The following is a 27,508-nucleotide window of genomic DNA, read 5'->3' on the forward strand; positions in this document are numbered from 1 at the left end:
TAACACAAGAGTGCTCAGTTATCAAGCAACATCCCTAGACCTTTTTTATAGTTTATTTAGAGACAGGGCCTCGCTAAATTGCTAAGACTGGCTTTGAACTTGTGATCCTCCTGTGGCAGCCTCCCAAGATGCTGGGATTACAGGCATGGACCCCCACACTCAGCTCCAAATAGTTTTGATCCACAGTTGGTTGAATTCATGGATGTGAATGCACAGATATGTAGGGCCAACTGTATTACAGAGGTGTATAATTTGGAGACATCAGAAATTAGAAATCTAAAAACCAATCATTTCAGCAATCCATATATGATCTAAAATTTTTAATTCCTATGCTATTTGGGTCATATCAAACAAAATAAATCAATTTGTTAAATTTCATATAATAGACTATTTCTTTCAAAAAAGATGTAATTTATGAAGGATGGATGAGGTTTTAAAACTATTCAGGAATATCTACATACCATAATTCCATAAAATTATTATATGTTTGGTACCTTACAGAAACTAAAAAAAAAAATTCCCTGAAACTAATTAAACAATCCTTAAAAGAAAAAAACAAACTGAAGCAGTGAGTAGAAAAAGCTTTATATCTGAATAGCTAGATTCTTAGACATTTTTTAAATTAAGGCATAAATATCACAAGTACATAGTTTTACTCAGAGGCCAACAGAATATAATAAATCAAGCTGAATGGAGAACTAATTAGAGAAGGAGGGTAGACTCTAAGCCAAACATGAAAAAGGAAAAATTATTTGTAAGTATTTCCTGAGACTGGATTTTTTGGTAAATCTCATTGAAGAAATTTAGATACATTCTGAATTTGTAATATTAAAAAGCAGAAGGAAATTCTAAACAACATTTAATAGATTGTTCTTCTCTCTTCTTCCTTTCATAGAATTCCTTATTGCTATGATTTAGATATGATTTGTCCCCCCAGAGGTTATGTGCTAGAAACCTGGTCCCCAGTATGGCAGTATTGAGGCAAGGTGGCACATGCCTGTAATCCCAAAGACTCAGAAGGCTGAGGAAGGAAGATCACAAATTTCCAGGCCAGTATTTGCAGCTTAGCAAGACCATATCTCAATTTAAAAAATAAAAAAGGACTAGAGATGTAGCTCAGTGTTGTAAAACAAACCTGGGTTCAATCTCCAGTACCAAAAAAAGAAAAAAAGTTTGGACTTAGTGTTAGGTAATGAGGTCACTGGGAAAAGAATTGATGCTGGTCTTTTGGACTAAGTCAATTCCCAGGAAAGTGGGCTGTTATAACAGAGAAGACTGGATCATTCCTACTCTCTGGCTTCATCTCATCATAGGATCCGGGCACGCTCCTGCCACTGTGATACCATCCATCATGAGGTCCTCACCAGAGGCAACCCAACTTTACAACATGAGCCTCCAAAACTGTGAGCTAAATACATCTTTCTCAACCATTTCTTTAAAGGTCCATTTCTTTATTGAAAATTAGGATGTTAAATTATAATCTATAATTTTAATCAATAACTATCACTACATATAAATGGTACCTCCTCTAAAAAGCAGCCTAATTTCCAAAGGCAATATCTTTTTCCACTTTGCAAATTGTAGGCAACATGTCTACAATTGAGGATTTAACAGTTACTCCCTATTCAATTTTATTTGTATTTTAATATCCATGTCAATTAATAAAATTCATTAAAGAAAATGAAGAAGTCCACACTTAAACCAAAATTAATTTTCTTCTACTGCCCTAAATGGCAATGCAATTTTCCCCTAACACTTAATGTACATGCAGTCTGAGACCATTTCTCATTGAAATATTCCATGGAAGTTCATTTCTTTTCTTAACATAATACTATATTTCTATGTATTTACTATAATTTCATTTTGTCAAACTTTAAGGAGGTTGTTTTGAAGTCTGAAAGTTAAAATCAATTCTAACATTATATATTAAAATCATGTTGGTGGAATAATCTTTATTACTTTAAGATTCACCAATCAAATTATTTTTTAAATTTCCTAGTCTAGCTAAAGAAATTTTCCATTAAAGATTCAAAATATTATTCATTTTTAGAGCTTGGAAAACATAATTTAACTCTTCATTTTTACTTTATAAAAATTAGAAACATTTCTAACCAAATCGTTTTAGTTAGACCTCCTATATTCATGAATTATTTTAAAGAGGTTTACTACTGAATATAATAATTATTTTCCACTTTATATTTAATTTTATATAAAGAAAATTATTCCAAATAAAACCAAGTAACACTTAAGAATTGGGAAATATCAAATGCTCAATAAATCACTGACATCTGATGAATTTTTTTATATAACCTCAAACCTAAGAAATAAAAATAAGTGCACTAGGACAATAAAACATTAAGTGTTTCTATTTAAATTAGCAAAACTGTATACTAAATTATACTTAGCAAGGAAAGTCTATTTATTTTGTTAATGCCCTTTTTTAAAAAAAAAAACAAAACCAACCTTCTCTATCACTACATGAATTCATACCTTGTTTGAATAATAAAATATGTACATTTCAACCAAGAATATAATAGTAAATCAATTACCCAGAATCTGAACACTAGTCAAAATTATAGCAAAATTTTCTGACTACATTTTGTTGGGAGTAAGGTGGATATCCTTAAGTAAAAGATCACTGATATTCAGAAGAATGATTCTGAGTCAAGCAATCTTTTGCTGCTTTAAAGTCTAAAATTATTTTGCTTTGTTTTATATATATAGAAAAAAGTAGTTTCTTATACATTCATTCTGGGTTCAATGGGTACAATGCCCAGTACAAAAAAAAATAATAATCAAATAAAATTCCTCGGCCAACACTAAGTAAAAATTTATATAAACATCAGAGAGAGGAGGAACCAAAAGAAAAAAAGCTCTCACTTATTCTATTCATCAATTATATTCAATACATAATTTGTACTGCAATCTATTTTGTTAACAAATATTGGAGGTAGCGCACATTCAAAATTTATTGTGATGACCTAGTCACTATAGACTAAGCATTATAAATACTCTCCTTGGTTCCTCCTTTAAGCCTTGCTTGAATTTTAGAATTAAGAATTAACCTTTTCATTTTTCACCTGCTTCTGCGAGCCTTCTTTTTTCAATGAACTAGGTTCAAGAAAGTTACTATGGAATTTACAGACTTAGAATTATAAAGAAAGAGTTGCCAGATCACAGAGAAAGTCAGAAAACTGCAAATATGGAAGGAGCAAGACAAGCATTTCAAGTGTATTACCTGTTCCAAGTTTTGAAGGCATTGCTGGCTCGTTTGAACAGGTATCCTTCCATAACAATGCCATTTGCAGCATCTACGTTGTATTCTAACTTGGAATCATCACTGGAGAAATCCTAGACAAAATAACACATAGAAGTTCATGTGATTTATGTTACACAGAAAAATAAATGTATCCTAGGGAAAAAGTTCAAAAGGGGGGAAAACTAGTTTCTATTAAAAACTGTTATGACAATATTGATAAGAAATGGGTAGGGGAAACTAAATGCTTAATAATTGAGGAATGCTTCAACATATTAAAATATTTCAACTCAGTTGACTGATGTGTAATGATGGTGTAAAAACAGATGGTTGTATAGAATATACTGTAAAAGAGAAAACAATATAAATTGTATTGAAAGTAAAAATAATAAGCATACAAACAGACAAGGCCAACAACTAAATATTACACTGGATATTATGTTTAAAACTGCTTTCATTTTATCCCAGTATTTTATAGTGATATGTGTTAATTTTTAAAAGAACTATGGATATATTTAAATGTGATTATTTAAATCTACCACTATTTTCTAAATATATTGCTACCATGGCAGTTTTTTTAATCTAATAGGAGTAATAACTCTACTATTTAGGAAGTTCAGAAATAAAAGAATTATGAATTTTTTTTCCTAAAATAATATTTGGTTTTGCAAAGAAGAAAGACCTTAAGACCACAGTTTGAAGTGGGGATACTAAACTCACTTTTTTTTATGAAGACTATGGAATCACTCATAGTCTTGTCCAATCATTCTAATTACTCAAGTCTATATTGAATGCAATTCAAACTTTCAATTCTCCTCCAAAGATTCACACAGTTTGGAAACCAGAAATCCAATTATTTAAAATATTTCCTAGTAAATTCCAAAGTATTTTCGATAAAACTGCAAGATTGCTCCTCTCACATCAAATTTAAAACTCTAAAAATCAGTCTCAGAACTTTCAAAGTCACTCCTGCACCAATGATTAAAATTAGAATGCTACCTGTCTTGAGAAACATTTTGGCAGAGGCTGGATGACCACCTGCTGAGAGCTGAGATGTGAAGGACCTGCATTGGAGGGGAGGCAGAGTGAGAATCACCCAAGAGCCTTCTAAATCTGTCTACTAAGATGTGAAAAGGAAATAGATCGAGTTCAGATTTTTAAAAATTAAATAAATCTGATATCTTTCAAACTTTAACCATAAAAAGACATACTATAAAATAATAAAATGAAGCAGAATCTATGTCATTACATTTTCTCTTTTTTCCTTGAAAAACAAATCAGAGAAACTTCAATTTCTTCATTTAAAATTTAATTTATGCTATAATTTACTTTTTACTTTTATTTTTACTTCAAGATGATGGGGATTGAACCCAGAGCTTTGCACATGCTCAGCAAGCACTCTACCACTGAGCCACATCCCCAATATTAGGCCATAATCTATTTAATTATGCAGATCAGATTTAAGATAGTAATAGAAATAATTGACTTTTGTAACATTCTAAAGGTTTTATGTGTAACATCTGCAATTTTTTTTTTTTTTTTTAACAACCTTGATGCTACTTAAAACATAAAATAATGGGGCTGGAGGCACAAAACCTTCTAGGCACAAAGCCCTGGGTTTAATCTCCAGCGCTGCAAAAATATAAATAAAATAAAATATAAAATAAGTCTTCCTTGGATGTGCAATGCATTACAAGTAAGTGATTCTCTATTTCTCAATTATATTTCTTGAGACAAATTGTCTTAATTACTACTAATATCTATTAATATTTAAAGTACCTAAAAAGTGATAGATTACAGTATTTAAAATGTAAAAGAATTCATAATGTAAGCAATTAATAATGTTGTGTGAAACATACACTGTTAGAATATCTCTGAATCCATTAGTGATCTGACAAGTAGGAAGGAATATCCAAAGGCAAAAGATTAAGTAAATGAAAACTGGAAGCCAAACAGGCAAACAGCAAGGAATTCCACTTTCACCTTGAGGGCATTTGCTATCAGGAGGACTGGCTCTTTCATGTGGAGTTCCAGGAATAGAAGGGAAGCTAAAAGATGCTTTTCTATTGAAATTGCAAGCAAGACAAGACAGACCATTAATACTATTTACCTTTGAGATTATGATAAAGATTCTAGCCAATAAGATGACAACAACAATAACAACAACAACAACAACACACACATACACACACACACACACACAAGTAAAGACTTGAAACAAAGTAGCATAACTTGTGGATAAGATTTTGTACACATAACATTCAAAACAATCCAGGGATAAATCACTATTAAAAGGGAATAAGCAAGATTACTAGTTTGCAAAATCACTACAGAAAAATAAAATTTAACCTAATATAATAACAGAAGGAAACAGTGAGAAAATAAATTTTTAGACAATAACAAAAAAAAGAGTTTCAGCACTGTTAGTGATCAAAGCAACACAACCTGACATTTCTTAATGACTTCTCTGAGGAAAAGAACATAAAATAATATTGAAAAGTGTCCAGGATTGTAATATTGAATTTATTATTTACCTAGCCATAATGTTGTGAGGACAAATGTGATAATCTTGTTCTGATCTTTCATTTCCTCATAACACATGAATACAAATAGTAAATTTGTGAACGAATAGGAAATACATCATAAAGAAACAACCCAAAGTCAGGTATGATGGCACATGCTTGTCATCTCAGCTACTCAGGAGCCTGCGGGAAGAGGATTGCAAGTCTAAGGCCAGTATGAGCAACTTAGTGAGACCCTGTTTTGAAATAAAAAAATAAAAAGGACTCTGATTTGGCTCAGTGGTAGATCACCCCTGGGTTCATTCCCTATTACCCCCCCCCCGCAAAAAAAAAAAAAAAAAAACATTCACAAGAAAATGTGCAATCTAAGTTTAGGACTAAATCTAACAAAATATACAAGAAAATCATAAAACCTTATGAAAGAAAGAAAGAAAAGAAAAAGAAAATAGAGAACACCACACAGTCATGAATTAAACAATATTATAAAACAAAGATATCATTTTTCTCTCAAATTGATTTGTAGTTCTAATGTAATCTCAATCAAAATGACAAAGGCTGTTTTTATGGAACCTGAAGAGTGGCTACCGAAATTTACATGGAAATGCAAAACTAGTGTGATTCATTTTTTAAAAAGAAGTCAGAAAGTTACATATCAAGACTTACTATAAAGCTAATGTCTAAGACAGCACAGTATTGGCATAATTAAGACAAAAGACTAAAAGAATAGAGACCCTGAAAAACAGCTTCAGATATATGGAACATGAGGTATAACACAGGCTATACGACAAAACAGTGTGGAAGGAAACTTTTTAATAACTAATCTGCATCAACTAGCTACCAATGGAAGAGTAAAAGTACCTACCATCATATACAAAAACCCAATTACACATGGATTAGAAATCTAAGCATGAAAAACAAATCTATGCAGGAGAGAACTTTATGATCTTAGGATGGGAAGGATTTATTGAATAAGACACAAAAAGCACCAAACATAAGACTGAAAAGCTGTACGAAAATTTAAAACATATACATGCCTCAAAGGGGCATATATCCAGAACATAACAAAGGATTTAAAGAACAAGCCACCTGGCAGGAAAAAAAAAAAAAAAAGAGAAAGACTAATAGATATTTCACAAATAGGCTCCCAAGTGACCAACAGATACAGGGTAAGGGAATTGAACTCACTAGTCACTAAAGATGTATAAATTAAAACCACAATGAAATGCCCTTATCTACCCACTAAATGGGTAAAAAATTAAAGCCCTCTCAATACAATGAGATGGCAAGGAGCACAGTACACTCTCAGTACTGCCTGCCAAGAATGGTGCAACATTGAAAAACAGTTCAGCATTATCTACTAAGGGTGAACATACATATTCTCTCTGATACAGTTTCACTTCTAGGTATAAATCCATCGTAAATGTTACATATACTCTAAGATGCGAATATGAATGTCCTTTCCATCATTTTTTCTTCAACTCATCAATGCAATTCTTTAAAAATTCTAAATAATTACATTAAATATACTGTCCCTTAAATTTTAGTTGACTAGATTTTTTTGTTTTATTTTGTGTGTGTGTGTGTGTGTGTGTGTGTGTGTGTGTGTGTTTTGTTTTGTTTTGCTTTTACCTGTAATGCAGCCTTGCGTCAGCATTTAAGGGCAGAAAAAAAGTAAGTATTTATAATTAGCAAAAATGCCACTATTTTCTTTAAAGGAAAACAGTTGTATATGTTTTAAATTAAATTAATCTCAGATTTAAAACTTAACCAGTTTGGGTCCTTCAGTACAACACTGAATTATGTACTCAATTGGGAAAGATATTAAAAGATATAAACTATCCATTAAATGATTTTAACTTAAGCAAATATTCTCATATTTCTGCAAACACCATGATCTTTCATTTTAAATAAAAATGACTGGTCTCCGTATTTAACAATCTTTTAATGGGAATGTCATTAAAACAAGTTGCTCATCCAAATATGATATTGTACCTACTAAATATACCGAATTTTTATTCACCAAATTTAAAGTTACTCAACCAAAGGTTAATCTAACTTTAAAGAAAATATAAAGTCTCATCTGACAATAACTTGAAAGTAACTAATTTAAAGATAGTCTGGTAGAAAAAAAATTCTTTATTTTTAAAATATGATTTCTCTTTAGCATAAATAATCCATCAAATTTTCCTTATTTTTATTACTGATTTTGTTTTTATTTTTTCCCATTTACATCTTTTATGTCAAATCAAGTCCACAGTATTCAAAATTCTAAATAAACCATAACAAAAGTTCATTTACTCATCAATACCAAAAGAACAAATTTAAAGAAGGGAGAAAGCATCTTGTCATATACTTGTATTATTGCATTCAACTTCTCTCTCCTTTTATTTTCAGACTGCTTCCCAAGAAACATTATTGACTATATAAGATAAAATATTATTCGGGTGAGTTTCAGGCATGTCACACTCAACTGCTTCAGCATGAAGGAATAAAAACTATTTAATACTGGAAATTTCATTTTTAAAAACATATTTTTCAAAAATACTAGTTTAGCTAGTAGGAAATTTAACAAGCTATGCAAGTTAAACATCATTCAGCACCACATGAGGTGGGAGTGCTGCCTAGGGTGACTGGCCCTGGGAAGTCCTTAACATTGAAACTGAGCACACACACGCCACCCCACACACCGCCCCTTCACACACACACACGCACACACACTTCATAGAAGGGTGGTGGTACCCAAAAAATGAATAGTGTTTTAAATGCTAAGGGCCATCTTTTAATTTAGTTAAAGCCCTGAGAGATTAGGTTCTGAATAAACTGGTTTAAGAGCCTGACTTTAAAATATTTTGATCTGAAATGATAATAAAACATATACCTTAATATCTGAAAACTATTTCACTTTTTGTGAAAAGAAAATTTATGAAATTATGTAAGAATGCAAAGAATTTGTTCCAGCACTAAGGTACCTTGCTTATGTCAATACTAATCAAACAACCAACTAAAATGGAAATTAATCTTCTTAAACTTTTCCTCTCAAGTACCTTTTGTTGAATGGTGGAATGTTTTTGCTCCATTTCTCTTTTCTCTTTTGCTGCATCCACAACAAGTCGATCTAACTGTAAAAGCAGAAAAAGAAAAAAATTGTAGGCATAAAAAAATCAAAGAAAAGAAAAGGTATGAGCATTTTTCCAAACCATATTCCAAGTTATTTTGTAGATAAACAGCAATATGTCACTCGATTGAAATTTACCTAAAATGATATTTTAGCTAAAATTTAAAGTAGAAGTTCCTATTTTTATGGTATTAAATCCTTTTCGAGAAGATCCATGTCTCAGCAAGGAAAAGAATTTTGAGTACAGTCAGGGTGCCAAGCACACATGATAGGAGGCCTCCTCCTGGCCCCTGCAGTGATGTGTCAAGTCCTTGAATAAGAAAAATTACTCTAGTTTAAGTTGCTTATGTATCCTCTCAAGTAAATTCTGCAAGTTATAATCAAAGTTATAAAAAAGAGACAATGGTAATTTTTCCCCAAACAGCAAAAAGTAGTGCAGCTAAATTAGTGCTGTCAGCTTTACAAGTTCATAATAACGGATATGCCTGATCATTCAAGATGCTTCATGATTTCAAGTTGGCTTCCTAATGGTATAAGCAAATCTAAAAGGTACAAAACAATTAACTAAATAAAAGCAATGATGATGATGATGATACTAATAAGTAATTAATAGTCCCTGAGTTTTAGATGGTATTATCTACCACTGAATTATTGAAAGAATATCCTAACCTGCCCCCTCCAAACAGACCATATTATTCCACACACACTAAGGAAGTGTGACTTATCAGATGCTTTTCAAGGGCCTACAAATTTGTTTGATGTCTGTGAGGGCAAGAAGGAGGAAATTAAGTAAAACTGAAATTAATAAAAGTCTAATATATATAATGATTTCAATTTGCCAACTCCAATTTAATTCATAGTCTTTATAAATTATATTTAATGTACGGTAAGGTTACAGTCCAGTGTATGATAAATTGTTTTTTTGTTGTTGTTGTTTTTTAAGTTTTTGATTACTGTATTACTTTAATACAACCAATCAGTGTTCATCATCAGAACATGAAAATACAAAGAATAAGTTGTTTTGATATCCCTGTGTCTTTAGCCACAAAGAAGATTATCAGTAAATAAAAAATAAATCCAGTAGAGCAAGTTTGAAAGGCTGAATGAAACAGGCATCATGGGTTCTTTTCTCATATGAGAACTCCATCAGAGTTTAACCAGTAAGGGTGCGGTCACTCCCCCGTGGTATGCTGGTTAGCTCAGAAGCAGTGGCCTGAGGGGCTGACCCCTCGTACCATCCCCTAGAGCACATCCGCGGCTGGCCTATTGTAAGGAATGCCTAGAACCTAGGAAGGCCTTACCTTCCCCTAAGTCTGTACTGTCTATATCTTCCTACAACACCCTACCTCCCCACTATATGATAAAAAAAAGACCAGCTATTTCTAATATCTACTTTCTCCTTCTTCCTTAACAATAGAACCCCCAAATTATAGCATTCTGGTATTAAGGCTGTATTTCCCAGGTTTCCTTGTAGTGAATGTGAACTTATGACTAAGCACTGGCCATTGGGAGGTATATAAAGTAACAAGTACAAGGAAATGTCCTTAAGGAGGCAGAATGTGTCTTTCTTTCCCTTTTCCTCTGATGTTAACTGGTCTTTTTAGTATGATGGCTAGAGCTTGATCAGCCATTTTGAATCATGAGATAGAAGCAAATTATGTACATATGGGTCCTGAGAATCAAGTGACTGGCCATCATACCATGCATTTGATTTTTAGAAGACTTTGACTTCTTTTAGAAGAAATGAAATTCTGTGTTAGCTACAGTATTCTCAATTTTCTATCCCTTACAAACAAACCTTATCCCAACTGATATACACAGGGCACATAGTTAACAGTCTGGTGACTTGTTCTTTCTTTCCAAAGTTATTAGAGATGATGTGTGATTCACAGCACAAGCCATACTTGCCATACTGCCCCCACACCATCTCCACATGCATCACACACACATACTTTGGTTAGTGATTGCAATTCTCATTTCACTCTGTTTCTCCAATTTCCCTAAACTCTGTTTTTCATCCTTAATCACCTCCCTTCAAAAAGTATACTGAACCATCTTGGGAAAGAATACCACCTAAAAAGTTCAAGAAAACTCATCGATCAATAAATAACAATGTCCCTAGGGGTTGGAGGTGTGGTGCAGTACTAGAAAACTTGCCTAGCTCACTGTAGGCCTTGGGGCTCATCCCTAGTATCAACAACAAAAAAGAGGGGACTTCAAACATATTTAACATAAAATTCTGATCAAAAGTAAAAATTAATTTCTATACATATAATATTCTTATGCACATACTTAATTCTAAAACACACAGATACCCAAATATGTCTGTGTGCAATGAAAATTTTTCAGCTGTATAATTCTAAGTTTCTAAAATGCCACTATTCAAATACCAAAATATAACTTTTAGAAAAATGAAAGCAAGTCAGAACAATAAAACTCAATTAATCAAATATAAGAAATTTAAAAATAAATCCAGCTATGTGTCCTTAAAAATAGACACATTATTATTACATTCTCCTTTTTAGTACCCTCAGATAAAATCTATAGCATAAGATTATTTTTACCTTTAATTTCATCCTTGGTTACACATTTAACCCATGTATATAGATTCTGCTATAGAATCAAACTTCTTTATTAAGTAAATGAAAAATCAAATCACCCAATATGCTGAATTTCTTTCAAATACAAATATCAAGGGCTGGGGATGTGGCTCAGTGGTAGAACTGCTTGCCTAGCATGCATAAGGCCCAGAGTTCAATCCCCAGCACCACCACCCCCCCAAAAAAAATCATATATAATACAGAATCAAAAAATACAGTTCAACATTACCTGTGCTCCAAGATCTTTCATGTAGGGCCCAAGTTCACTAAATAGATCATATCCTTGATGAAAGAAGGCCAAATGGGCATACATAAAGGATAACATCTAAAAGGGAAAAAAAGTGTCATTTTAAAATCAATTCCTTAGGTAAGTATTTGGGACTTTTTTAAGTCTTGATCCTATTGAATGTTTAAAATTTATTGTACAAGTACTCAAAATGTAAAGCCTACTTAAAAGTAACTAAGTCATTTTTCTTAAGAGTATTTATTAAATATTTGCAAATACTATCAGAAAAAAATATATATTTAAAATTTTTTCCAGTGGTTTAAAATTTTAACAATGCCCAAACTTTTAGTTGTTTTATGTTTTATATAGATGATCAAATTTTGTTTATTTTATTCAAATAATCAAATTTTTAATAACTTCACTATCTTTCTAGGAACAATAAAAAATATCAATATGTTCCTTGAAATCAATTCACTGGCAAACCTTAAGCAAATAAGACACAAAAAGATAAGAAGCGGAAATACATAAAGCTCTTAAAGCAATCACAAACACTTTATAACCTACAAGATCATTAATAACAACGTAAAGTAGGGAATGCTCAGTTTGTTTCTCAAGATACCAAAAATAAACTGAGTCAATATACTTTGCCAACATTGAAATTTCTTTATATTCATTCCACAAGTTCAAAACTGACATTAAGGGTTGAGCTATTTTTTCCAAGTTTTTCTATATTTTACTTAGCCAAAAGAGAAAAATTATTTTTATTTTTATTAAGTTTTACATGGAAAGGAATTTTATAATTAAATGTGAAATATTAAGAAAATATTCAAACATTCATGTTATTTTTAGCAATCTCAAGCATCTGTTTAATTCTCTGAAACCTAAAGTAGGTCACAAGGTCCTTAATTCTCAAGAATCCTCCACAGAAAATTCTGTTTCTAGGAGAAAAAAACAATTATACAAAAGTTGAAAACACAAAACTCACAAAAAGAGAAGCATTCTAGAATTAGATCATGGTAATGAGTACATAACTTTATGAATATAATTTTAAAAACACACAAAGTTCTTTTTAAAAAGAGGATAGGCAGAAATTAATAGCTAGGACTACAAAAAATGTAAAATCTGCCTATACATCAAAACTCATATTAAAAGATAAATGACAAACTAGGAAAAAAAATATAACAATGAGTTAATAACTTTAAGTAAGGGATGCTACAAATCAATACGAAAAAAATGAATACTCTAACAGAATAAGAGAAAAAGAACATATTACAAGTTATGCAAGTGGCCAAAACAGTATGGTAAAAAAATGCTGAAACTCATTTGAATTAATGAAATGAAAAATTCAAAAATGAGATCACAATTTCTATCTACCAATCAGGGAAGAGAGAGGAAAACTGTAATGCATGGAGAAATGTTTATACACACACACACTATTAGTGGAAATATTATATAACCTTTGAAATTAAACAATATTTTTTAAAAACCTTACCGAATGTTTAACCTCTGTAAGTAATCCCTTCTCTATAAATCTATCCTAAAGCAATAATCAAATTACTCATTAGAATGATCACTAAAATGCTATGTTTTAATGTCAAAAACAAGGAAATTACTTAAGTATTCACTCATAGGTAAAGGTAATCTACAGGACACTCCATGTGAGTAAACTGAAACCTGCACAGCATATCAAGTCTTACCACCTGTTTTTGGATGGCCCGTAAGCTAAGAATGGCTTTTATGTTTTTAAATAATTGGAAGAAAAATGAAAAGAACATAGGAAATTCATGATATATAGAGATTATATGAAATTCAAATTTTTGTGTCCATAAGTAAATGGCTTATTGGAAACACAGCCATAACTATTCATTTATATATGAACCTATATCTGCTCTCTCATTACAAGGGCACAGCAAAGTAACAGCAACAGAGATCACAAGGCCTGTAAAACCTATCATATTTACTACCCTAGCTTTTACCCCCCCACACACAAAAAAATAAAAAGTTTATTCATCCCTAGTACATTTAAGTGGCAGAATTCTACCTGACAAAAAAAGCCATCATTAAATATTACTGTCCACCCATTACTGTCAATCTGGAAAACAAGCAGAGTATAAACAGCGTTTAAAAACAGTAAGTATAACCTAATTACCTGGTAAGATACAACATGAATAATAACAAAGTTTAGGGAAAATCTAGGTGAGAACATTTAAGTACGTAGTTTTGGAAGAGAAAAAAAAAATTATCTGCTAACAAATTCAAAGAGAACGTATTATTTTGAAAGTTCTCAAAAAAGAGTGCCACACCACATCTATACCATCCCGCTGCTCACTTTCTAGTTGGCTTTAAGATCAAAGGAGGAGGCAGGGATTAAGAAATATATATCATTGTCACTGGAGACAAAAAGGTTAAGGAAAAAACAAAACAAACCAAAAAACAGTGATCCTCAAATTTCATCCCATTCATTTTGTAACTGGACACCAAAGAACAAACCCAAAAACTGACACATCAACTTTAAGGAAAAAATTATCCAAATGATACTACTTACTTAACTACTCAATCTCAAATATTTTAAAAGTCTATTTTATGTGTTGTACATATACTAAATGCTCAATGCAATTTGGTGAATAACAATTATAAAAAAGATGAAAAGACAAAACTCAAGTTTATTTACAGAGAAATATGCAAAATTATAGAGAAATATGCAAACACTTTAAAATAATTATGCAGAATTTTTTTTTTTTTTTTTTTTTTTTTTGGTACTAGGGATTGAACCTAGAGGCTATACCACTGACTAAATCACCAGCCCTTTATTTTGAGACAGGGTCTTGCCAGTTTGCTGAGGCTGGCCTCAAACTTGTGATCCTTCTGCCTTAGCCTTCCAAATTTCTGGGATTACAGGCATCTGATGATGAAGACTGATTGGTTGTATTAAAGTAATACAGTAATCAAAACTTGAAAAAAAAAAAAAAAAAAGCAATTTACCATACCCTGGACTGTAACCTTACCTTACATTTCAGAATTTGCTTTGAAATGTATAAAAATGAAATACTATAGCTTTTAGGTTTTGAATTTTCTCTCATTCCTATTCTTAGAATTTTTTTGCACAAGGAAAATTCTGAAATATTCTCATAGGCTTTTACACAAACCATTTGCAGTTACCCACCAAATAGCACTGAGCATTTAGTATATGTACAGTGCTGTATTAAAATAATAGAAAATAAATGCATTCACAGTGCATTAATAGATGAGGCACATAAACTACAACATGAAGGAAACACAATAAGTCATTTCTGTGATATAAGATATACAAATAAAGACCAAAAATAGCAATTATCAATCAACCAAGTATGTATATACTAGATGCTGCTATAAATTACCTGGTAAGTAATTATATAGTTTTACATTAAAATATTTAAAACATTATTTCAATTAATATCTTACTGATTTTAGGATTTCTGATCTCCTTTTTGATTGAAGAACATTAATCTAAAGAAAAATACACTTGGTTAATCATTTATGCATTATTTAAGAAACTAAACCATTTTTCAATATTGTAAAAACTGTTAGGTATCCTGATGGTTTAATACTTTTCCAAAATAAGACCAAAGCACAAGTTTTTAATATTTTGACCCTTTTTCTGCAAAAAGTTAAGATGAACATACCAACAAAATTCTCAACCATTTTTAACTCAATAAAAACTTGGCTATTTAAATTATAATATCCAAGCGATAGAACTATTTTGATATTTGAATTCTGAGAATTCCATATTTTACTGATCCTCCTTATCTATCTGCACATCAACATACAGCCTGATTGCAAATTCTTCTCACTGTATCACCATATCCTCTACTCTAGACAGTTGAAATAGTCTATGAACTAGTCTCTGCTTCCCCTCAACTCTGTACAATCCATGATCCACGTGGGCACCAGAATGATCTTTGGAAAATATAAATAAGACCATATAATTTAAAACCCTCTATGTTCCAGGTTGTGTCAGGCAAGGCCCAATGTGATAAGGTCCTAGCCTCCCTCTCCAACTAGCTTTCAATTACTTTCCCCCTGTTGGGCTGCAGTTGCAGCCACAGTCCAAGACCTCCCTCCCACCAGCTTGCCTCTGTACTAGCTCTTCTGTCTATATTCTGGATGTGCTGCTTTCATGGGCTTGAGGCTCTCTCTTACTACTCAGCCCTTAACTACATCATCCTCCAAAGGTCTAATGCAGTCCCTAGCACACTGTCTAGCACATTGGCGTGATTAATTTTACCCACAGCATTTAAAACTACCATATGTTCCCTTATTGTTCCCCCGCCCCACGCTGAAGTATTAGTTCCATAAGATCAGGATCTTTGCCTTAATCTTAGCTTTAGTCCCCCAGGCAGCACACATTAAGTACTCAATTCCTTAAATAAAATAATGGACCTTAAATATTGTAATTAGACTAAACTTAACAAAAGACAAGTAACCAATAGATTTGCATGTCATGGGATCTCTCGACTCTAGAATCATTTACTCTTTGCTAGTACTGTTAAAAATTTATTAATAATTATTATTAATATATCCTTCCTGCTGAATTCTCTACTTTATAATTTTAAAGCTTTGACTAGAAAACAAAAAAAGAACAAGAAAAATCTATATAACCTTCTAAAAGCCTAAATAACCTCAGTGCTCTCTGCCACTGAGGTACATCCCAGTCCATTTTATTTTTTGAGACAGTATCTCACTAAGTTATACAAGCTGATCTCAAACTTGCAATCCTCCTGCCTCAGTCTCTGAAGTAGCTGGGATCACAGGTGTGTGCCACCATGCTCTGTTCTAAATAACTTCTTTTAATTAAGCATTCGTTTCTTTTGCATGTCTATTTCAAACCCCACTGAGTTTTGAGCTCGAATATTAATGTTCAATAGAAATAGAAGCAGAGAAGCCTAAGATACAAACTTTGAAAACTATTAAAACTGTTAGAAGTACCTGTTTTATATGCTTTTTTTTTTTTCTATTTGGAAACAAAAAACTGCATTTGCATTCTTGAAAAAACAGTACATCCAAACAGAGACATTAAAGCATAATAAACTTTATATCTTTGGATATTTATTACTATTCTATAGTCACAAAATAAAGTGAAACAACAGTTCTCATCAGAAAAATCAAATATTTTTCTGAGGCGGAGAGAGGTTTGAACACCAAAGGAAATGGATAATTTATGAGGTGTAAGTTTGAAAGTATTGAATATTTTAGCTAAACTCCCCTCACATGTAAAAATTCATAGCATTAAGTATTTTGCTCTTTCAAAAAAAAGTTTATTACCTATCTGTTTTTCAACCACTGGACTAGAAGTTAGGGATACAATCTTGGAATAGAAAAGATACATAAATACATCTTTACAGTAAATGTGCAAAGTGATCTAAATGCAGTAGAGGCAAGAATGATTCATTCTTGGAGAAATCTGCATAATACTGACCATAGGGATGACAGTCAGTGACAGGGCAGGTAAAGTCACTGTTAGGAAGGCCAATTGTACAAGAATACCTCAATGCTCCATACACAAAACAGCAAAGATAAGGAAAATCAGTTTAAGAGGTAAATGAAGGGCGTTTCCAGAGTAGTTTGTAGCTAGATATGCTAATTTAGAATAAAAATGGCTAGTATGATTCTCCCATTTTGAACTTGTAAGAGGCTAAGTGAAAGGAAAAGACAGAGAAGCATTTTTAGAAGGCGACAGATTTTAGTTTTAGACACACTGAGAATGGGGCACTTCTGTTAAAAAATAGATTTTTTTTCTTCCATGTACAGGTTGAGCAATTCAAGCAAGGGACATGATGAGGATGTCAAAGAATAAGAAAGTAAGAAAAGAAGAGAGATGACCAAAGATTAAACCCCAAAAAGAAGACTGAGAATTACAGACAAAGGAGAGAAGGCTGAGAAACAAATTGAAACTGAAAAAAAACAGAAGTTAGAGGAGAACCTAAAAGGGGTTTAAGGAAATCAAGGCAAAAATATATTTCAAAAAGGAGGATATGGTCTACCATCTCAATGACACAGAAGAGCCAAGTAGGATAAAAATTAAAATATGCCTAAGGAATAAGACCTTTGTATGAGCCACTTCAGAGAAGTGTCAGAGGTGGTGGACTCACATTGTGGCAGGAAAGGGTATGAAAATGAGGTAGGATACAGGACAGAGCAAACACAGATTGACTCTATTCTACAGAAGCCTTTTACCCACAAACGGAGTATACTGCATTTTAAAAAATTTAACCTTCCACCTACTGAAAAGAAATTTAACTAGAAAAAAAAATCTTAAAGTTCAGTTTCTACTGTTTTGCCAAGTTTCTGTATACAGATAAATATTTTTTAAGAAATACCCTATAATCATCTTTTTTTTTTAAAGAGAGAGAGATGAGAGAGAGAGAGAGAGAGAGAGAGAGAGAGAGAGAGAATTTTTTAATATTTATTTATTTTAGTTCTCGGCGGACACAACATCTTTGTTTGTATGTGGTGCTGAGGATCGAACCCGGGCCGCACGCATGCCAGGCGAGCGCGCTGCCGCTTGAGCCACATCCCCAGCCCTATAATCATCTTGAAGTCAACAATCTGTAAAGACATCACTGTTCCGTAAAAGGAGATCTGGACGAGGGAATTCCCTAAGCTTTTAAGCTTTAAACTCCATGATGAAGCAATATAATGTACATATGAAATAATATCTTATGCCTTCATTTTTCATGTGTCTTGAATTCCTTTGGAAACCTACTACATTCAAACTAGTTTTAATTATACATTGGACAAAAGATCACAAGGAATGTACCAAATATGGATCTCTAGGGTGTTTTGTTTTGTTTTGTTTTGTTGTTATGGTTTTTGTGGAGCTGGAAGTCAAAACCAGGGCCTCGAGCATGCTATGTAAGAGTTCTATCATGGAACTACAACCCTGGCCCCAGATCTCTGATTTTTAAAAGTAGTATCTAATGCAAAAATATGAGAACACTACTTCCAGAAATATTTTTCTTTTGGCAATACAGTGAGCCTTAATACCTGTAAGAATCTACTCTATAGAAATAATCAGAAATGTGGCAAAGGATGTATATATAAAGATGCTAACATAAAATTAATAAAAATTATATTTTCACTATTACCAGAAAAAGACTGGCAATATTCTAAAAGTCTGATAGTCATCTATTAATCAAATTGACCTATCAACTCCATAGAATAAAATATATATAGCAATTTAAAATGCTTTTTAAAAACATTCCAAAATAGGGGAGGTTATAATTAAGTTAAAAGAAGAATTCGAAATCAAAGACATACATGTCCACACACATGGGTGTATGTGTACACACAAAAACATTTAGACAGGTGAATTTTTTTCACAAAAGATCACAATTTAATTCTAAACTCAGTGAAAATGCTATTTATTCTTTTTAGTCCAATCAAACACAACACCCTATTTAGTAAAACTGAAAACATATAATAAAATACATACCTGAAGCACATAGTCAAGGGCTATGTGTCGAAAACACTTTCTTGTGGCTGTCAGAATGTTTGTGGCTTCCTCAACTTCATGCTGCTTATTTCTTTGTACTTGAGCATTTTTTACTAATGCATTTTCTTTCTCTTCACTGACTTTTTCAAACTGCTTCTTGGCATCTTTGAATTTTCTAAGATCTCTAAAAAATAAAAACAATGAAGCTTTCATGAAACTTTCTTGATCAAAAACTTTGACAAAATAGCTTTCGAATTTAATTCTTATGTTCCTCCAATTATTTATTTAATTGTGCACTGATATTCACTAGCTCTTCCAACTAAAATGTATATTATTTTCCACTAAGGGGTTGAGTATCCTTTTCAGAAGTATGCCTATGACCAAAAGAGTTTCAGATTTCATAGTTTCCTGTTTGGGGGAATATCTGTATAGACTTTAGGCATTCCTAATTCAAAAGTCCAAACCCCAGTGTTCAAAAAGTTTCAGATTTCAGATTTGGAGTATTTCAAATTTTAGATTAGGAGTATTTCAGATTTTAGATTAGGTATGCTCTACCTGTATATGTAAGTCCTGATACTGCAAGCTTACATTTTATTGTAGAAATCTATATAACTTGAGGTAAAATTGTATAATGTCAAATTAACATAACAAAAACAAAGTAAATTTTTTTCTGAAAATAAATTCATAGGCATGTGCCATGATTTTATCAGATAATTTTTAAATAGTAATATACATAGCACACTTGTATAAAATGATGATTCCAAAATCCTTTCCCAAATATTACAATTCATTAGTCTTTGTGATTAATCCTGGAAAGTTGAAGGGCTTTTTTTTTTGGGGTGGGGGGTTATTTTGTTTGTAGACACACCTTCATTTTACTGCTACAAGGAAGTATCAGGTCAAAGGACACCAATAAGTTTCACACACACACACATACACACACACACACCAGTTTCTAAAAGAATTATAGCAGTGACAGCCAACCACATCCCTTTCAATATTAAATGTGAAATCCTTGATTTGATAATGATTTTAGGTACCTAATATAACATCTCTTCACTTTCACTATTAGGGAATTAGATAAAATAACTTGCAGATGAAAGGTTTTTTAATTATAATAAAATATATCTAAAAGAGACTTTCTACACTCTCTAACAAAGATGACATAAATTTTTATGTATACATTCTATGAGGACAGTCTGAGTGTTAATCTATTATGAAGTAATTATAAAGATTGTCAGGGCTGGGGACATAGCTCAGTTAGTAGAATGGTTGCCTTGCATGCACAAGACTCTAGGTTCAATCCTTAGCACAACCAAAACAACAACAACAAAAAAAGAGTCTGAGATATCATCTCCAGGATAAACTCTTAATACTATTCTGTTACTATTCACATCTTATAATCTCTATAATTTATTCTGACTGCAATATTATAATCTTATAAAAGTCTCAGGAATTAAAAGAGGAAAAACTACATTATTAACATGGGAAGACTTTTTTAAATTTTTTGTTCAGTTTTATTTCACATACAAAATGTGATAACTGACATAAAAGGTCACATAACACAAAGTATGTGCTTCCACAACTCATTCTCACATATTACATTGATCTTCTCTTCAAAGAAAAATACCACAGAACAAGAGATAACTTAGTTTTCTCATGGTTAACTAATAGTATTTTAACCACATTTGAGTTTTATGTATATACATAGGTATATACATAAACGTATTTTTATAGATAGATACATATAAAGGCTACTATATTTCTAATTTACACCCATAACAGCCTTAGCTATGTATTTGGAACACATACTCATGATATAAATGATTCACTGAAAGACATGCTATCTGATTCCCTTATATTATTAACTCAGGAAAAAAATGCCATATTCATTACACAAAGCAAACAAAAACTCCAATATTTTCAGTATTTTATTGTCCATAATTTTGTTCAAGATACCAATCCCCAGATGTACTCATTAACTGGTTATTTTTCCTTCCTCTTCACTGCAACTAACTTACTCTTTAACAAAGTTCTGAAGTTGTGCTTTAATTGATCTCTGAGTTTGGTCAAACAGGATCTAAAAGATAAAATATAACATTGGGTAATTAGAAACATAAACAAAATAATTTTCTTGTAGTTTTATAAATATGACATCAATATTCCAAATCTAATAACACCCATATTTCTTCTTATAAAGACAACAAAAGATTTAAAAAAGAAGTTCAAGCCAATTTTAAGCTAATTTCATTTGTCTCAAAAATAAACATGCTTCTATTTACAAAGGAAAATAAAGCTTCTTTAACACTGAAATAGAATGCTCAAACAGTACAGTGGCCTGTTTCCTTAATTCTAATGCAGGCTTTGGATGACAACCAAAAAAAAAAGAATATAAATTCTACTCCTTCCACAGCTGATATTTCTTACACCAATATATGGAAGCACCGCATAAGCAAACAACTCTAGAACTGCCTGATACCTTAATTAGAAATTACTTTTGGAAAGACTAAAGGGTGTAAATAAATTTTTTAAAAATTGTTTCGCTTATTTTCATGGGTGCTTTGTAATTATACATAATGAGATTCATTATGCCATATTTGTACGTGAACAATTTGATCAACCTAACATCTTCCCTTTCCCTCTCATCTTCCCTCCCCTGAAGTACTTACTCTACTGATCTCTCTTTTATTATATTATTATATTATCATTTTAATTAACGTGTTATGATTATAAATGGAAAAGCTATATATATGTATATACATGCTGTGTGTATATGTGTGTGTGTATATATATATATATATATATATGTATGTATAATGTATATGTATATGTATATGTAAAACTTGGTGGTATATTCAAACATGGACACAGCATAATTTGGTAGCTTTTACTACTCAGTACTTCCCCATACCCTCCCTTTTTCCCTCCCTCTCAAACCCCTTCCTCCACTCTTTTTGTCTTCCTTCTATTTTTGTCAAATTCACTCCTCTTTTTTTTATAAATTCCTTTTTTTTTCCATATCTCCACATGAGAGAAAACATTTGACTCTTATCTTTCTGAGTCTGGCTTATTTCACTTAGCATGATTTTCACCAGTCCCATCCACTTATCAAATGATAAGGTGATATATTTTTAATTCAAGTAAAAACTATAAAATCCTTTGGGTTAAAAAAAAATCACTAAGATTAGAGCCAAGAATAAAGTCTTATTCCTAAGGACAATATTTTGCCCTACTTAAATGATATTCCATACTTTTAACAGTGTTTGCTCTGATTATGGTAAATTTCACAGGACTTGTCACTGGAATTCCAAGTACTTCACAATTTACAGAATTATTTCATTCAGAGTTTGAAAAAGAGATCATGAACAGAAAAAAAATCAATATTCAAAACAAGAAAAATTCCTGTGTCCTTCCATTAATTAAAAATAGCACCACAATTTCATTCTCTCCAAATCTGGACTTAGTACAGGGTTGTAAACTCTGTCATTTATTTCTAAGAAGAGAATGACTTTTTTCTGTTATATTAAACCCAAAGTAAGCAGAAGAGAGGAAATAATTAAGTATCAAAGCAGAAATCACCTAGTTAAAAAACAGAAAATCAATATAGAAAAGTCAGTGAAATCAAAAGTTGGTTCTTTGAAATTATAAAACTGATAAATCTCTAGCCAAAGTGTTCAGAAAGAAAGATAATGACAAATACTTTGAATACTAACAATAGAGGTTACTTCACAGCAGGTTGTTTAGGTTTTAAAAGATAACCTATGGGGGTGGGGCACAACTGTAAGTCTATTACTTGAACTGAAAATGGACACATCCTTCAAAGACAAAACTACCAAAGCTAATGCAAGAAGAAACTGATAACATTAGCAAAATTAAAGAAATAGATCTATAAAGTTATGCACTTACATAAAACATAGCAATCCCACTGCTAAAGAAATAAAAACTTAGGTTCACACAAACACCTGTACACAAAACTTATGGCAGTTTCATTCCAAAAAACAATGGAAGCAACCCAGTGTCCTTCAACCATGGAACAGAGAGACTATGGTACATTCATACAATGGATTTCTACTCAGCAATAAAAAGGAACAACTATTAATGCAGACAACATAGATGAATCACAATGCATTTTGCTAGGTAAAATACAAACCATATGATTTTTTTGTGTGGGGATGGGTCTCACTGAGTTGACTAGTGCCTCACTTTTCCTGAGGTTGGCTTTGAACTTAAAATCCTCCTATCTCAGCTTCCCATGCCACTAGGATTAAAGACATGCGCCACTGTGCCTGGCCAAACTGTATGATTTATATGGCATTTAAGAAAAGATAAAACTGTAGGAATCAGCAATTTCCAGTAGAAGGAGATTAGGGGAAGGGTTGACTGGTACAGGTGAGGAAGAGTAATGGGAAGACATTCTGAGGATTGATGGACTGTTGTGCATCTTGATTGTGGTGTGGAGATCCAAATATATGCATCTGTCAGAGCCATAAAGTTATATATTGAAAGAAATCCATTTTTTTACATTTAAAATTAAAATAACTACAAAAGATGAAAAACATAAGCATAAATATTAACACAGAGATTTTCTAAGTCCATTAAGAAATAACATGAATAACTAGGTTGATTGAAAAGAAACATTAAGAAGTATAAACCAACAAAACACAATACCCATGCTCCTCAAGAAACACTAGCAACATTCTTATGAAAATCAACCATCTAGTAGTAGGGCATAAACTAAGCATATGGCATTACATGGAACATACTGACTGACTTCAATGAAATTAAGTTATACTATAAATTAACATTAGGAAGAGTGAACTACTGACACAAGGCAATAATATAAATAAATCTCAAAAATTTCACTCCAAGCAAAAGAAGTCACACATGAAGTTCTAGGAAAAATAAAACTACTTTATGGAAGAAAATCATATTAGCACTTACATTTGGGGGTGTAGGCTGGGACTCCCCAATAAGAGGTATGAGAGAAACTTGGATAATGGTAATGAGTTATATCTTTAAAAGGATGAGTTACAAAAGTGCATGCATTTGTCAAAATTCATTGAATGGTACACTTAAGATTTTTACATTTAATTTTATTTTAATTTGACTTCAAGAAATATAAAAATAAAACTCAAAGTATGCATAGAAGTGCATTTAAGAGTAAAGTATAGCACTGTCTATAAGTTATTTTGTACTACATCAGTTACAAGTAGATTGATGCCTGCATAGAAGGATGAATAAATGGATAAATGTGTGATACAGCAAATAAAACATAATGTAAATGCCCATTGTAAAACTTATTCAACTTCTAATTAAAAAGTACCAGTGGGGAAAAAGTTACACATACACCCAGCCAAAATAATAATAAAAAAAAAAAACCTACAGAAAAACAGCTTTACTGCTGAAAATTACCAAACATTTATTGAAGAGAGAATAAAAATGCTACACAAACTCTTCAAAAAAATTGTATCAGAAAAAGTATTCTTATGAGGAACAAAACCAAAGACACTGTAAAAAAAAGAAAGCTACAAACCACTATCCCTCATGAACATAGATACCAAAATTCTTTATATGATAATGAAATTCAGCAATATATAAATAAGTATAATATATCATAAATTGGGATTTATCCCAAGAATGCAAAATTGATTTAACATTCAAAAATCTATCACTATAATTCAACAAATTAACAGACTTAAAAAGAAACTATATAACACAGAAAAACATAGCAAAAATTCTAATATCCATTCCAGACTTTAAAAATTAAAAAAAAAAAAAAAAGGAAAACTCTCAAGGATCTAGGAATGTAAAGGGACTTCCTTAATCCAAGAAAAAGTATGTATGGAAAAACCTCTAGCTAACATGGTATTTTATGGCAGAAAGGTATTTACATCCTAACGTCTATCTAACATTGCACTAGAAATTCTAGTAATGTAATCAATCAAGAAATAAAAGCATAGAAGCTAGAAAGGAAGAATATGAAACTATCTTTATCCACAGATATGATCAATTATATGGAAAATACTATGGAATCTACCAAAATATACTAGTCAGTTTAGCAAAGTTGCAGAAACAAGTTAATGTAGAAAAATGGGCTGAATCTGTATACTAGCAATGACCAATTGAAAACTGGACTTTAAAAAATACTGTTGACAATAGCATCAAAAAAAAACAAACAGGAAATCCTTAGGGACAAATATGATGAAAATATGCAAGTCTTATAGAGTAACTACTACAAAACATACTCAGAAATTAAAGAAAGCAAATAAATATATTGTTTTCATGGATTAGAAGACTCAATGTTAGTAAGATGTTAATTCTCACTAAATTAACCTATAGATTCAATGGAATCCCAGACCTAGAATAGTCAAAAGATCTTTGAAAAAGAGGAACAAAGTTGGAATACCCATACTATCTTATTTCAAGACTTAATATGAAAGTTACAGTACTCCAGGCAGTATGGTATTGGTGTAAAGATAGCAAAAAGATCAATGAAACAGAAATGACCCACACATGCAATTTTTTTTTTAAATAAAAGGTAACATAGGGAGAAGATAATTTATTGAACAAATGCTGTTGGAACAAACAACAAGAGGGCCATATGAGAGAAGGGGTAAGAATTTCAACACTTTCCATGGGACATACACAAAATTTTGCTCCCAATGGATCACAGATCTAAACTTCTAAAAGAAAGCATCAAACAAAATCTTAGTGAGTTGGGTTAGGAAAACACAAATTAAGATTATGGAAGAAAATAAAAATAAATTGAATTTGCCAAAATTAAAAACTTTTGTGCTTCAAAGATATTGCTACAAAAATGAAAAAGGCAAGCCAAAGCTTAGGAGAAAATATCTATAACACATATTTGACAAAAGACATGTCTGGGGTACAGTATAGAAAAAACTCTTGCAACTCAATAATAAAATAATTCATTTTTAAATGGGCAAAAGAAGATCTACGAAAACCAGATAAACGTTCATCATTATTTATTAAGAAAATTAAAATTAAAAAAAAGAAAATTCAAATTAAAACCATAATCATTTTTTAAAGTGACCATATAATTTACTAATGAGCATATGGAACAACTAGAACTCTCCCACACACTGATGGTATCAAGTGGTACAATCAACTTTGGAAAACAATTTCCAAATTTCTCAAGTTTTCTTTAATTTCTTTTAAGATAAAATTTCTAAGAAATTTAACATACAAAATATTATGATAAACACTTATAAAGGAAATTCTTTTCTCTCAGCAATGTTTTATAATTCTTTTATAAAAACTATATTACCTGTACAAGTTGTAAATATTTACACATAACCCTTTTTACAACTAGCCAGTCTACCCCTAGCTATTTACACAAATAAATATTTACAGATTTTTACATATATTCTTATAAGTAACTTCACCAGTAACAGCAAAAACCTGGAAATGGGCTAAAGAAGACTAGGGGTTCAGTGGTACAGCACTTGCCTAGAATATACAGAGCCCTGAGTTTGATACCCAGTACTGGGGGGTTGGGGAGTTTAAAAAAAAAAAAAAAAACGCTGAAAACAAATCACATAATTGTGTTCACATGACTAAAATATGTCCACAGATTCTTTTTTTTTTTTTCCCCTTCAAGTCTGGGGTCTTAATCTGTTGCCCAGCTTGGCCACAAACTCCTGGATTCATGCAATACACCCACCTCAACCACCTGGGTAGCTGGGACTACAGGTGCATGCCATTGCTCCAGGCATTTTGACACTCCTTCCTTCCAAAGAAGATGCTATTTCTCTCCTTCAGTGTGGGCTAGACATAGTGACTTACTTCCACCAAACAGTAATATTGGAAGTGACAACGTGTGGCTTCTGAGACCCGATTGTAAACAGTATTGATGTTTCCTCTTTATGCTTGCTCTTAGGTCATCTGTTTGGAAAGTAACCAGCTTCCATGTAATGAAAGCACTCAAGCACCCCTGAAAACATGGCCTTGGTGAGGAACTGAGGCATCTGGCCAAGAGCCATGTGAGTGAAATATCTTGGAATTGGATCCTCCCAGACCCAGTGAAGACTATGACTGTAGACCAACCAACATCTTGACAGAAATCTCACAAAAGATCCAGAGCCAGAGCCCAAATTCCTTGCCAAGAAACTATGAGAATATATGTTTTTGTCTAAACCAATGAGTTTTGAGTTAATCTGTTAAACAACAATAGATAACTAATAAATTCATCAACATATGAATGAAGAAGCAAATTGATCTACCTATACAATGCAATAATTAAGCAAAATAAAAAGGATCTATACACAGTGGAATATTACTTAGCCACAAAGAAGAAT

At 31.8% G+C, this 27,508-nt stretch overlaps 1 protein-coding gene across 2 annotated transcripts in view; it reads right to left on the bottom strand.

Moving 5' to 3' along the window:
- Positions 1-27,508, bottom strand: part of Acap2 (ArfGAP with coiled-coil, ankyrin repeat and PH domains 2) — a 136,732-nt gene that overhangs the window by 39,734 nt on the left and 69,490 nt on the right. For both annotated transcript variants that reach the window (XM_076867756.2, XM_076867755.2), the window contains exons 5-10: positions 21,212-21,270; positions 19,191-19,374; positions 15,161-15,205; positions 11,723-11,818; positions 8,823-8,897; positions 3,239-3,351 (exon numbers count right to left, since the gene is read on the bottom strand). In XM_076867756.2, coding sequence (XP_076723871.2) covers positions 3,239-3,351; positions 8,823-8,897; positions 11,723-11,818; positions 15,161-15,205; positions 19,191-19,374; positions 21,212-21,270 — 572 coding nt within the window. The remainder of the gene's footprint in view (positions 1-3,238; positions 3,352-8,822; positions 8,898-11,722; positions 11,819-15,160; positions 15,206-19,190; positions 19,375-21,211; positions 21,271-27,508) is intronic.

This window comes from Callospermophilus lateralis, chromosome 10, assembly GCF_048772815.1.
Source record: "Callospermophilus lateralis isolate mCalLat2 chromosome 10, mCalLat2.hap1, whole genome shotgun sequence".
NCBI classification, from domain to species: Eukaryota; Metazoa; Chordata; class Mammalia; order Rodentia; family Sciuridae; genus Callospermophilus; species Callospermophilus lateralis.